Source organism: Erythrolamprus reginae, chromosome 5, assembly GCF_031021105.1.
Source record: "Erythrolamprus reginae isolate rEryReg1 chromosome 5, rEryReg1.hap1, whole genome shotgun sequence".
Lineage (NCBI taxonomy): Eukaryota > Metazoa > Chordata > Lepidosauria > Squamata > Dipsadidae > Erythrolamprus > Erythrolamprus reginae.
The window spans coordinates 59,142,620-59,155,358 of NC_091954.1; the positions used below are offsets into that span (position 1 = coordinate 59,142,620).

Here is a 12,739-nt window from a genome sequence, read left to right on the forward strand (position 1 = left end):
ATGCTTCCATTCACAATCATAAATTTTCTAAGCAATTCTTGCCTTTTCTCAAATTGAGAAAAAATGTAATGGTCACAGGACAAAACCACAGCAAATCATGGAGCCATCTGCAGATAACATAAAAAATATAGATTGCCTATTTTTGTTTTAGTCCCATTTGCTAAGAAATAAATAATTCCATAGGCAGGAATGTGAAATGAAAAAAATCAACACAAGGAACACTAGTACACATGTCATTCAGTAAGAATTGTCATTCAATTGAATGGTAGATTTATTGTTTTTCAGACTGTCTTTCTTTTCTCCCCCCATTGATTAAAAAAATCTAAAAACACATACATTCAAATTTCAATGTACAGAGAAAAATACATTTTCACAGAACAAAGTTAGAAATTCCAAAACTGTATTTTGTGTAACAATTGCTATGGGAATGTTTGTTCAGTTACAATATTTCCTTTGATATCATTGACCAGTTCAATCAAAAATCAAGAGCTAAGAGTACAGCTGCCAGATATTACATATAGCAATTTCTAGCTAAAAGATATGTCTTACACATGACCCAGTGACTAACATGCAATTATTTTGCTGCAGTTTAAGCCTTCTGAATCATGTCTAATCTCATTGTGAAACACTGCCCTTTCTGTCACCAGATATCCAGAACAAATACCTTAAGAGTGAATCTGTAAATATTATATAGGTAGTTCAGTCCTCACTATGCCTTGATGACAAGTAAATCCACCCATTGTCCCCCTTGTTAATTCAGGGAGGTTGGAATTTGGCGATACAGTATTTTGAATAGCTAGTTGTAGCTATCACCCTGCTAATCTGTTTTCTGGTGGCTAAGGTAGACAAAAAGAAAGGTAGGTTATATTGCCATTTCTAGAACTGCTAAGGCTTTCTAGTAGTATATGAAGAATAATGCCTGAAGGAGGATGTTATGGGTGTCTCTGATAGAATAATAAAATATAGGAAAGAAAATGGCTCTGTTCACACAGAAACTTTTAAGATAAAATTTTTCAAATCATGGTTTATTTCCAAATGGCTCATACAGCCCATGTTGTAATGCTAAGACATGGTGGGTATGCTCAAGTTGTGAAAAACAAACAAGCTGTGTGTTATAAGTATGTTACATAGTCATATACTGTAGCTTTATGACAAAATCAATGCACTGTTTTTGGGAAAGAGCAATGTTGTAGAGCAATGAATAAAATATGCTGCATTATCCCCATCCTGGCTCATGATAATGGGAGTTGTAGTTAAAACAGCTGAAGAACATCATGAAAAGTCAGCTCCAACTGTATTGAGTTGGAGAATGAAGTATGAAATCTTCATGGTTTTGCAGCTTTGGCAACTAGAAATTATCTCCCGAATTTACTTCATTTTGCTGATAACAGCATGAAGCAGAGACTTGCAGGTAAGGGTCCAATTTTAACCTTGAACTCTGTAGTACACCAACAAAATAATGGAGGTTGGTTGGTGCAAAGGGGAAGAAGAGGCATTTGTTTCGCCAGCTTTCTAATTCATATGGCAGATTGTGACATTTTTTACTAACCCACCAAAGAAAGAAAAAAAGGCAAGCATTCAAGTTTTTGCCACTACCAAGTAATATCAAGGTTTGCTCTTTTGTAAATTGTGCTTTTTGTTACAGCTCTTTTCCCCTTGACACAGCTGTTTATTGCTTACGCTTCAACGCATGTCTATAATTAAAAGAGAAGGAAGGACGCAGGAACTAAGAGGCAATCAGACAGTATGAATATAACTTTTTTTTAAAAAAATGTGGTTCTTTCTATTCCAGCAAGGTCTGGATGTACAGTAGTGAATGCACAAATATTTCAGAAATTATTTAAAACACTTATAAATATGCACACATTATTCTCCGAAGAGATCTATTCTTTCAAACAGCTACCCGGGAACTACAGAAGTTCTTATCAGAATGAGGGGCATTTGCTTCTGGGAACAGTATCTCCAAGTTCTAAGTAGAGTCCTCAGATTATCTGAACTAAAACCTGGAATTTCCTAAATTTAGCACATGATAACTCCAAATTGCATAGCTGGCCCGAGCTTCAATGCACCAAACTCATCTCCACTCCATCTGAACATAAAAGCATATTTTTCCCTTCTGATGTAGACAGTCATTCCAGTGTCTGGAACAGAATGAAATAAATAAGGGCTTCTGTATTGCGTGTAGATGAAATGTCTTGTTATCATCGCCTCACCTCATTGAACTGTACTGTCTCTTGTTCCCAAGAGGGCCCAGCATGATGAATTTGCAGCAATAGGGTTCAACGTTAGTGGATGGACAGGCGAGTGCAGGGGCACTGAATTCAAAACTGAGGTAGGAAAGGGGAAACTTTTGCTCAAAGCCAGCTCTTCCGTGAAGAAAGACACCGCATCCCTTTTGCAAGACACAACAGGAGGGCTAGGAGCTGAAGACAAAATTTCTGACTCGTACTGCAACAGCTGCCCCATGAAACTGAAGTTTGGTGAGATCAGACTCCTTCGTTGCTTGATATAGTCAAATGCTTCCTCCAGGCGGAATTTTCTCGTTTTCATCAGATAAGCCATGCAGATGGTGGGAGAGCGAGAAATCCCTGCTTCACAGTGCACCAGGATCTTGCCCCCTGCCCGTCTGGTACAATCTGAAAAGAAGAAATAAAATGGACTAAATATACATAGAAGGTTGTCAGCGTTTTAAATAGCATCTGAGAAATAAAACAAGTTCCAGTCCATTTCTCTCAATCAGAGCTTGATTTATTAACAGAACCATGCTAGCTACGCCATTGTCATTCCGATTCTGAGTCCTTCCCAGAATCCCACCTAGGTTAAGGTTCATCTTACATCCCCCACACCCACAAGTTCATCACAAGAGCCAATCTGTGTGCAGGAGCTTATCAACTTCCTCTTCTCTTCAGTTGACGCAGAACAAACGGTGGCCTTGGCATGGAGAAAGGAATCTTTGGAATCTTTCCTCTCTAACTACTCACTACCCCTCCCATCCCCCCTTGTGTTGTGTCAGGCTGAACTCTCTAAACTCCACATGAAGACTCAGGCCTGACAAAGGTATTACAAACACTATGAGTTACTTATTGGTAGCGTGCCTTGCCATGGCTCCTGCCTTGTTGAACAATATTCCTGAGCTTTGGATGGTCCTGACCCTATTAGAAACATAGAAACATAGAAGTCTGACGGCAGAAAAAGACCTCATGGTCCATCTAGTCTGCCCTTATACTATTTTCTGTATTTTATCTTAGGATGGATATATGTTTATCCCAGGCATGTTTAAATTCAGTTACTGTGGATTTATCTACCACATCTGCTGGAAGTTGGCTTTCCAGAAGGCCTTGAAGGACCTGGCTTTTCCTGCAGATGTTGCAGTCCTGATCTTAGCGAAGCCAACATCTATGTGACCTTGATTAGTTTTTTAAAAAACTGGTTCCTGCTTCTTTATTTATTTTAATTTTTTGGTTCCCTAAAGTTACCTTAATTAAGGTGGGCAGCCATATAGAATTGTTTAGTAAATCAAACATAAATGAATGCCATGGTGCAAATCATTTATTACTCATTTCAGATTGCTAAGAGAAGGACATTCAGAAGGTATTTAACAGATGCAATGAACACCAAGAAAATAATTTATCCTTGTTCTTGTGGGCCAGATTTACAGAAAAATTAAAACTCTCAATGACTATATGGTAGATAAAAAGGATTTGCTTTCCCTTCACCCTTGCCAAATCTAGCCACATTACGCCAGCAGATGTTTAATGAAATGGACTTCCTACAGTTCTATTTAAAAAACTGAAACAGTTTGATTCTTTTCATTAGAAACGCATGCTGGCAGTAAAACACTCTCTCAAAGCAAATGGAAATGAGTGTATTTCCCTGCTTACTAGGATCACAGAAATCAGTGCCTTTGCCCCCATCCTGTGAGATCTTTTTGGTAGACTTTCAATATGCATTTTGAACCCACCATGCCAAGCCCAGGGCTCCTGGGGTTTCCACCACAAACAGCACAATAAACTACTCTAAAATCTCTAATTACAACCCTTGACAAGTGGCACTTGGACTTAAATCAGACTATAAATGGCTTAAGCAGAGCTACCATTTTACGCAATGGGAGGCCCCAAGGTTACTCACACAATTCAATTATTGTTATAAGATTTAAAAGAAAATGCTGAAAATAAGCCCCTTGCGTAAAATGCAAGGATTAAAAATAGAACTGAACTGCTTTAGCTGGACTAGGAAATGAATTTCCAAGTTATATTCTATTGTGAAATTGGTTAGATTTATAGGCCATACTGTACTCCACCCAGAGTCACATACTCCCTAATTGCTATTATAAAGCTTCCTAAAGCATCCATGGAAGTCATTTTATTTTAAAGCCAGGAACCTAAACTTTATTTACTACATAGCATTGAATAGGCATTGATATGTAAAGTGCTTAGAAGTCTCAGAAATCTTTTATTGCAAAAATTTAGCTTCAAATCAGTATTCATCTATGACATTCATTGGTGACTTTGAGTCACCCCATTTCACAAAGCTCCTGTTGTGGGAAAATGGGGAGAACATCTCAAACCCAAAGTGGAATATAAACATAGCAAGTGAATAAAGCTTATTAGATAGGATACTCTCTCACATTGAAGGATAAAGGTGGAAGCAGAGACCTAGAGATGTCAATTAATGCTATCTAGCAAGTTAATAGTAAGAGAAAGATTTGAATGGGTGGCTTCTTAAATTGGATATGAATTAGATTTTTTTCTTCAAAAGGCCAGAAATAGTATATTTCAAGAATCATATCCAAATAATATACCCTTTTAAAACAATTTATAATTGTTTCTAAATTTATTTATAAATTTATAATTTAAAATAACTGAACTCAGCTCTATTGTCCATGGATAAACAAATTAGACAATCCTGCCTACTTAATGAACCTGTTATAGCCCTAAGCTATTCCTATTTAGGAATTGGTGATTTTTCCCCAAATAGCCTAGGCCCTAGGACTTAACTATAATTTTATAGTATAATTTCTGTTGCAATTTTTTAATTAATAGAAAACTTTCATCAAAATGTTAACTGTAAACGTGGCAGGGTTTTTTTTACCTCTGATTAACTATATCTGTCTCTTCTCCACAGTTTCCACAAGATATTTACATTATGGTTGGTTACCTAAGCTTTGCACAAATCTATCGTATATCTAGCTATTTGACCCTGCCATTTATGATTTTTATCTCTGCACTGTATATTTGTATAATATGTCTAATCCAGCTAAAAATGCTTGGGAAATATTACGGTATGTCTCTCATAAAAATGAGTTCCACAGAAACTTTCTCAAAGAGTTCCAGGGAATACACAAAAGCTCAAAGTATCCCAGTAGACAGGTATTAACTGTATCCTCTGTTGTGTGCCAACTCATTTCTTTTCAGTCTCATATCCCCCTACTCAACACTTAAAGAGAACTTATTACACACTTTCCACCCAGCAGTACAATTCGAATGCTTAGCCCTACATTGTGAAAAGAAGAGGGCAGGTATGGGAAGAGTGAAGGGTTCACACACAGGAAAAGTAAGAATGGCTTATAGACTAGATATCTATATATTTTATTTTCCAAAATTCCCAAAGTACCTTTAGTAAATCTACTATAACTAGTATGGATTGCAATAAATATTTCTGTGGAAATATTTAACATATTTACATGCTGCCTTTTTTCATCTATCGCATGCAAAAACAAAAATGACAGGCAAGGTAAACAAATTACAAATGACCATCTAGATTTCTATGGAAATATTTATTATTGTTGTTGTTGTTATTATTATTATTATTATTATATTGTTATTATTATTAACAATATTATGGCTGTAACCATAAAAACTACCACAGCAATTAATAGAGAAGCTGCTTGTGACCATGGAACCTATAAAAACAAAAATTCATAATCCTCTGAAATGCTCCTGGAAAGGGGAAGGAGGTTCTGTAGTTGACACTAGTGGAGACAGGCTTCCTTTCATGATTCAAGAGTTATTTTTCATTTGCAACAGAGAGAAAAAGAAAATCCACCTACCAATAAATTCTATGGCTTCTTGGAAATGTGAGCTGATGTCTGCTGTGTGACTGTCCTCCACTGGAATCCACTTATAGCAGAATTGGTTAGTAAAGGGTTCAGAGCTCTTTCTGGAAACATTCAAGAGTGCAGTGATGTTTAAGTTGGCAAGGAACTCGCACTTGGAAGCATGATAGGCACTGCCAAGGTATAGGAAAGGTAGGATTTCCACTGGACCGCCCTGGAAAGCAAAAGAGGAATAAATCATTATAGATTTTCTGGATGGTTCTTATTTAATAAACTCAAGATAATAGGCAGCTCTGGCAAATTTCTGGGAAGCATTTTGGACCTCTTCCAGATGTTTCTGTGATGAACAACTGTGGTATTGAGGTTGAAAGAGTTTGCAGTAAGTGGAAATTCTAACAGAGGCAGTTAAACCCCGTTGCTGCTTTGGCACTTGCTAAGTTTTTCACCTTCTAAACATATTTACCCTCATTCTACTACAAGACTCAGATCAACATGGATGTTGCAGATAGGAATAGCTGCTGTTCCAAAAGCTATAGATCAGGAATCTAGTACTTTCTAATCCAGTTTTTAATCCAGGGATTGCACTAAACTTTAAATACTGTAGTATGTTGTGGTTACTGCTCCAAAATGGATGATTAAATCAAAGAAGTAGGTGGCAAGGCAAAACCTAAAACTTGCATGCAATCGAATCAAATCAGAGTAACTACGACTGGCTGATCTTTGATCATAATAGATGGAAACTCAAACTAAGTTTATACTATTACTCACTATATATTTAATAACTTTCCATCAAATCGTATTAAAAACTACTTTTGTGTATGATATGATTGTGTGTATGTTTTTATATATTGGGTTTTTTTTAGACTTTTTAATGTAAAATTGTTATTTTTAGATTTTAAATATTAGATTTGTTACCATGTATTGTTTTTTTATCACTGTTGTGATCCGCCCCGAGTCTACGGAGAGGGGCGGCATACAAATCTAATTAATAATAATAATAATAATAATAATAATAATAATTATTATTATTATTATTATATGTAGTCCTTTCTAAAGGGAATTGGGAAGCTGGTTTTTTTTAAATTTGATTCTTTTAATGCCACCCTTCTCCTTAGACCCAAGGCGGGCTACAACATGTTAGCAATAGCACTTTTTAACAAAGCCAGCATATTGCTCCCACAATACGGGTCCTCATTTTACCCACCTCAGAAGGATGGGAGGCTGAGTCAACCTTGAGCTAGTGATAAGATTTCAACCGCTGACCTGCAGATCTAGCAGTCAGCTTTAGTGGCCTGCAGTACTGCACTCTACTCACTGCGCCACCTCGGCTCAGTGTATATTACCTGTACTGTTGATAATAGTGGTGGCCCTGATATAGTAGACACATAGCTTATTAGAATTACTGAGCCAATAACTAAGTTTCACAGCTAACAAAGATCCATCCCTCCGTGAACAGATTGTTCTTATTTTCCTCTAAACACACCTGATCATATGCTGGCTTCTGGTGGATACATTGCTTCTCGTGCAAGCCATTGATGCTTTTCTCAGTTTCAATCTTCTCTTGGGATAGAGGCTTTACATCTATGCAGAACTCTGGATATTGTGAGTAAAACGTTTCATAACCACCTGGAAAAATTACAAGTACAAAGTTATAAATTAAAATTGCTAGGGGACAGCATATAACTGTTGGATCATCATTTTCTCTCCCCCCCAAACATGATTCCTGTTTCCTATTGCATTATGAGTTTCTATTACAAAGAAAAACAGAGAAAATAAAGCAAAATACAACACACACACACACCCGCAAAACTAAAAACAGGAATCTACATTTAGAGCTATGGAATTGAAGAGGAAAAACTGCAAATAAAATGTGACATATCAAAATATTTCCTTTCAGACTTTTTTATGCTTTTGAGAAAATGCAAATTGAAAGGCTGCTGTGTTTTGATTAAACACTTCCGTTCCTTTGCCTCTTGGCAAATTAAATCAATGCATTAAGAGTTATAAAAGTCAATGAAACCCTGTGATGGGCTGTAGATACCTATCTAAATAGCCCCATGTAAGTAGTTGTTCTGTACAAAAAGATGTTAGATTTCTAAATGTACTACACAATTAATGTAAACTACCATATTTCTCGGACTATATGACACATCTTTTTACCCCCCAAGAGAGTGAAAACTTGGGTGTGTCTTATACACCGAGTGTAGCCCCCACCCAGCCACCCCCACCCTTTGGCCTCTGCCTCCCAGCAATTTACCTCCTTGCACAGAGCCTTATTAGCACAAGAAACTGATTATCAACTTCCGACCCACAGGCAGGCCATGTGCTAAAACTGAAAGTGAATCTAGCTACAAGGAGGCAAATTGCTGGGAGGTAGAAGTACTGTAGAGACAGATTTTTATTTTCTTGTGCTAATCAGACTGCTGAAGCTGGATGCAAGGAGGTAAGTCGGTAACTATGAATGTCTATAGAATGTTCAAATTATCAGATAGATACAGAAATACGCAGCAAACAATGTATATGATCTGTACTGTTTGCTGGGAGGCAAAGACAGAACTTTCCCCCCTTGTTTTCCTCCTCCCAAATTAAGGTTTTATACTCCGGTGTGTCTTCCAAAAAATATGATAGATATATTGAATAGTATATGTAGAACCTCAACTATGATGATGAGAGTGGATTTTTATTATGTTTTCATTTATAAGAATGATTTCTAATAATGCAATGAGAAAAGGAGGACATATTTCTACAATCCTGTATATCTTTAATCCTAAGAAATACATTTTAAGAAAAAGCAAAAGGGGGAAGGAGAAGAAGCCAAACATTTTGCTAGTAGAAATCTGATGTTTGACAATCCCACTTTAAATTAGGGCACATTGCTTAACGAAACATAATCAGAGTGACTGCCTTACAACTTCACTCCCCAAAATCCCTTGAGTTGGTACATTGTCAAGACAAATTTAATAAAATTCAGAGGAAACAAGGAGTAAAAGTCAAGAAAAAGTGGTGTGGGGACTTGGGGGATTTTAAAAATAATATTCAATTCAAGTAGTATAAAAACATTGTGCTTTCATCTTTTAACTCTTCTCCAATTAAAAATAATAATCACAAGAGCCTAGTAAGGGCAAATAAATAAGTTTATTGTTTTAACTCCAGGCTTAAAGTTGCCAAGGTTGGAGACCCCTGCACCAGGGGATCAGGAGATTAGCCAGCTATTTTTAATATGAGTCACCTTTCTATTCAGTTCTCTAGCTCTTTCTCTGCCTGCACGCCTTTATGGCTCTGCTCTAATGCTATGATTTCCGCTAACTACTGCATTGCTCATCTTGCAAAAGCAGAGATTCTTCCTTTTCATTGTGAGGGATCAAACTTATAGGCACAGAAAAGTGGCCACAGCCTCTTTTATGGCAAATAATTTCTTCAGTTTAATTTAAATCTCTTTCAATGAAAAAAAAAAACAATTTCACAGTGAAATATGTATGATTTATCTATGTAAGGAAATCATCTTGCCAATGAGGTACACATTTTAAAGATTTTTGTGACTGTTCACTTCAACTCGGTGCTACAGTCAATTGACGCTTTAAAATCAATGGACAAACCATTTCAAAAAAAGGTCCTATTATGAGCGGTGCATCAGAGAAAGTGACATAACACGCACTGAAAGCTTTCAAAAATATTGGGGAGGGGGGCGGTTGGCAAGGATGATGTCACTCAGCAGCAAAAGTATTCTCTGAAGACCAGGATTGCATTTGTGGTTACTGTTAGCTGACAAGCTTTCTGAGTCATGCATGACAGACTGACTGAGTGTAGACCCACTTAGAAAATTGATTCCACGCAACAATGAATCCTCTCCCACATCACAAACAGACAAAACCCTTGGGATAAGCCTCAAGGTTCTTCCATTAGTTCTTTGTGAACATTCAGACTGAGCTAGAAACATAAGAAGAACAGCATCGGCGTGTGACTCAAACACAATTTACCAGTGTAGCCAGTTTCCAGAAGATAACACGCAGTCTATAGCAACAATAGGCATTCTATTTCAGGATATTCAACATGAATGACATTCAGTCTAAAATCACCCAGAGAATTTCCTACATTGGTATCTCATGCTAAATTAGTTTAAAACAGGAAAAAACTATTAGCACTAATATTTACGTTCATTTCCTAAGGTCGCCTTGCTGTATCAAATAAAATGTTAAGAATATAGGAGATTCTGAGAATTGTTTCTTGATTTGGAAACAGGAAGACTAAGAGACTGCCATTTAAGAGATTAAACCACTAAACATCTAATAAGTAGATCAGAACCATGATTTAGTACGTAGCTTATTAAAATTTTGCTTTAAGTATGTGCTGAAATATTCCTGAATTACAGTATCTTTATTTTCTCATTTGTTTCCACCCATCAAAGGAATCAAATTTCAAAATCCAAATTACATGACATGAGTCTTCGTAAAAATAAAATAATTCTTTATGCCAGCATAAATAAATTAGCATCCATTTGAATTAGCATACTGTGTAGAGATTTTCTTGCAACAGTTTGATATAATTGAGGAAAAAAAGATGCCAAATGTTTTCTGATTTAAATAATATAAAGCAGTAATCATTATGCCTCTAACAGGATCAACTAAGACATTTAAACTGTTCCTAATAAAAGTACTATGCTACTGCTTTCTGAGAGACCATTTTTGTTACATACAAAAATGGTTGTGTTGGAATACACAAATGATAAGGATCTGCCCTATAGGAGGCAGTGCTGACTTCTGCATTCCTTTAATTTAAAAGCTTTCTGATATTTCTGATTGCTTTCCATCTCCTCTATAAATTCTTTCATGAAACTACCATAATACTTACAGTAATGTATTTTATTTATTTTATTTATACGCAATTTATATGGATTTATATGTATGAGCCAAGTGCATATTTAAATAAACCCAAGAATAAAAGCCAGGATGGTGTTTGGATGTGGCATGTAAGGATGGTGAAGTCATGAATCTGTTTCAATTTTTATAGCAAAACCAATACATCTTGCCTATGTTTTTAGGTTAGATCTAGGTAAACTTTGATTCAGTAGTCACCTAAAAATATGTAAAAGAGCCTATTTTCTTGCTGGACTAAAAGATCAGATCTAGGCTAGCTTCCATTCATTAGTCACCTTAAAATGTACAGAAGAGGGCAGGAAATGTATTGATTCTGCTTCTGCCCCTCCTTTCCTGCGTGCGTTTATGTCCTCGCTTGTAGGGGGGGAAAGTTATAGCAAAGTCAGGAGAAGAAGAAAAACCTACAGATCACGAATCGTGAAACCTCCACTTACTTTCTCGTTTAGCACACAATAGATTGCACGGAACACGTGCTTTTTACGCGACCGGGCCGGTTCTCACTCGTTCTGCGCAACCTACCCAGTCTATAGCATCTGGACAGGTATCATTTAAAAACAAGGCGGCCGCGGCTGCTCATTGCTAGCAGCGCCGCCAGGCTCTGGCTCATTAGGGTACAGGCGACATCCAGACGGAGTTCGCTTTGGGATCCGGTTTAGCAAGATCCGCGTTTCCAATTCCCTGCAGCGACGCTTCTTCCCAGGAGCTCCCGTAGCCAGTCCAGACCGCCGCCGCCCTTCTCCCTCCCGGTTACCCTCCCCAACCAACCCCCGCAGCGCTTCTTTCCCCCCGACGGCCTCACCTTTGAGGAAACAGACGCGGGCTCCAGCCTCGGGCAGGCTGGCGGAGAGCGTGTTGAGTACGATCTGCGCCGTGCTCTCCTTTTTGAGCTTCCGCCAGTGTCGGGTGTTTTGATCCAGGACGACCACGGCCGTCAAAGTCCGAGGGGTCGGGGGCGTCGTGGCGTCCGCGTCTCCGTCTTCTCTTTCAGCCGGCGGGAGCAGAAGCCGCCCCCGGGCCGTTTCGTCGGGCACCACGAAGTGTAAAGGCACGGGCCGTCCGCGGGAGCGGCGGATGACCACGGAGTTGAGGTTGACGTTGAGAGACCCTCGGAGGCAAGAGTCCGAGTAGGAGAAGTAAGGTCTGCAGTCCAGGACGAGGCACAGGGCGGGATCCTTCCGGAGCAGTTGCTTGAGCCGACGCGAATCCAGAGCCGTTACCTTCATCATTGCTCGGCTCGCTCCGCCCGTCTCTCGCTCCTTTCCGCTCTCCGAAGCAAGCCTCGCCAGAAAGGGTCTCCCCTTCAGGCGCTTAAGCTTCCCGGGCGGGCGATTATTGGAAACAACCCCCGAGAGATGGCCAAGCCCGCTTCCTTTAAAGCCACTCCTGGCCGCGACCCTGCTCCGGGTCGCTTTCCCTGCCCTCGCATCCCCCCTCCCGGAATCCAAGCAGGGGATTCCGCTTCGGCGAAGAGGCAATTTATCTGAATGAACGCCGGAGCCGCGCGGCTCTGTCCATATAAGGCGAGCGACGTCATAGGAATGTTTCCGTAGTAGGGAGGCCTCTTCGGCTCGGCGCCGCCCAGTCGACGGTAGAGGAGATTCCCTCCTCCTCCTCCCCCCTCCCCCCAGGAAGAGGGAAGGCGGAGCCGAGGCCCTGCTCAGGAAAGCGTTACTCAGGCTTCTTCTTCGAGCAGAGGAAGTTGAAGAATGTTTGAAAAATCCTCCAGTCATCAGGAAAAAACTCCTCGCGCTCACTCACTTATTTCCGTCGAAGTTACTAATGAAGGAAAGGACGTGGGGTGGTGACGGAA

The 12,739-nt window shown here is 39.0% G+C and overlaps 1 protein-coding gene across 1 annotated transcript; it reads right to left on the bottom strand.

Moving 5' to 3' along the window:
• Positions 1 to 239: 239 nt before the first annotated feature.
• On the bottom strand, positions 240 to 12,435 carry DUSP5 (dual specificity phosphatase 5). The gene is made up of 4 exons (XM_070754011.1): positions 11,729 to 12,435; positions 7,539 to 7,681; positions 6,050 to 6,269; positions 240 to 2,636 (listed from the first exon to the last, which is right to left on the bottom strand). The coding sequence occupies exons 1-4, from the start codon at positions 12,153 to 12,155 to the stop codon at positions 2,215 to 2,217; spliced, it is 1,212 nt and encodes a 403-aa protein (XP_070610112.1). The 5' UTR covers positions 12,156 to 12,435; the 3' UTR covers positions 240 to 2,214.
• Between the last annotated feature and the right edge of the window lie 304 nt (positions 12,436 to 12,739).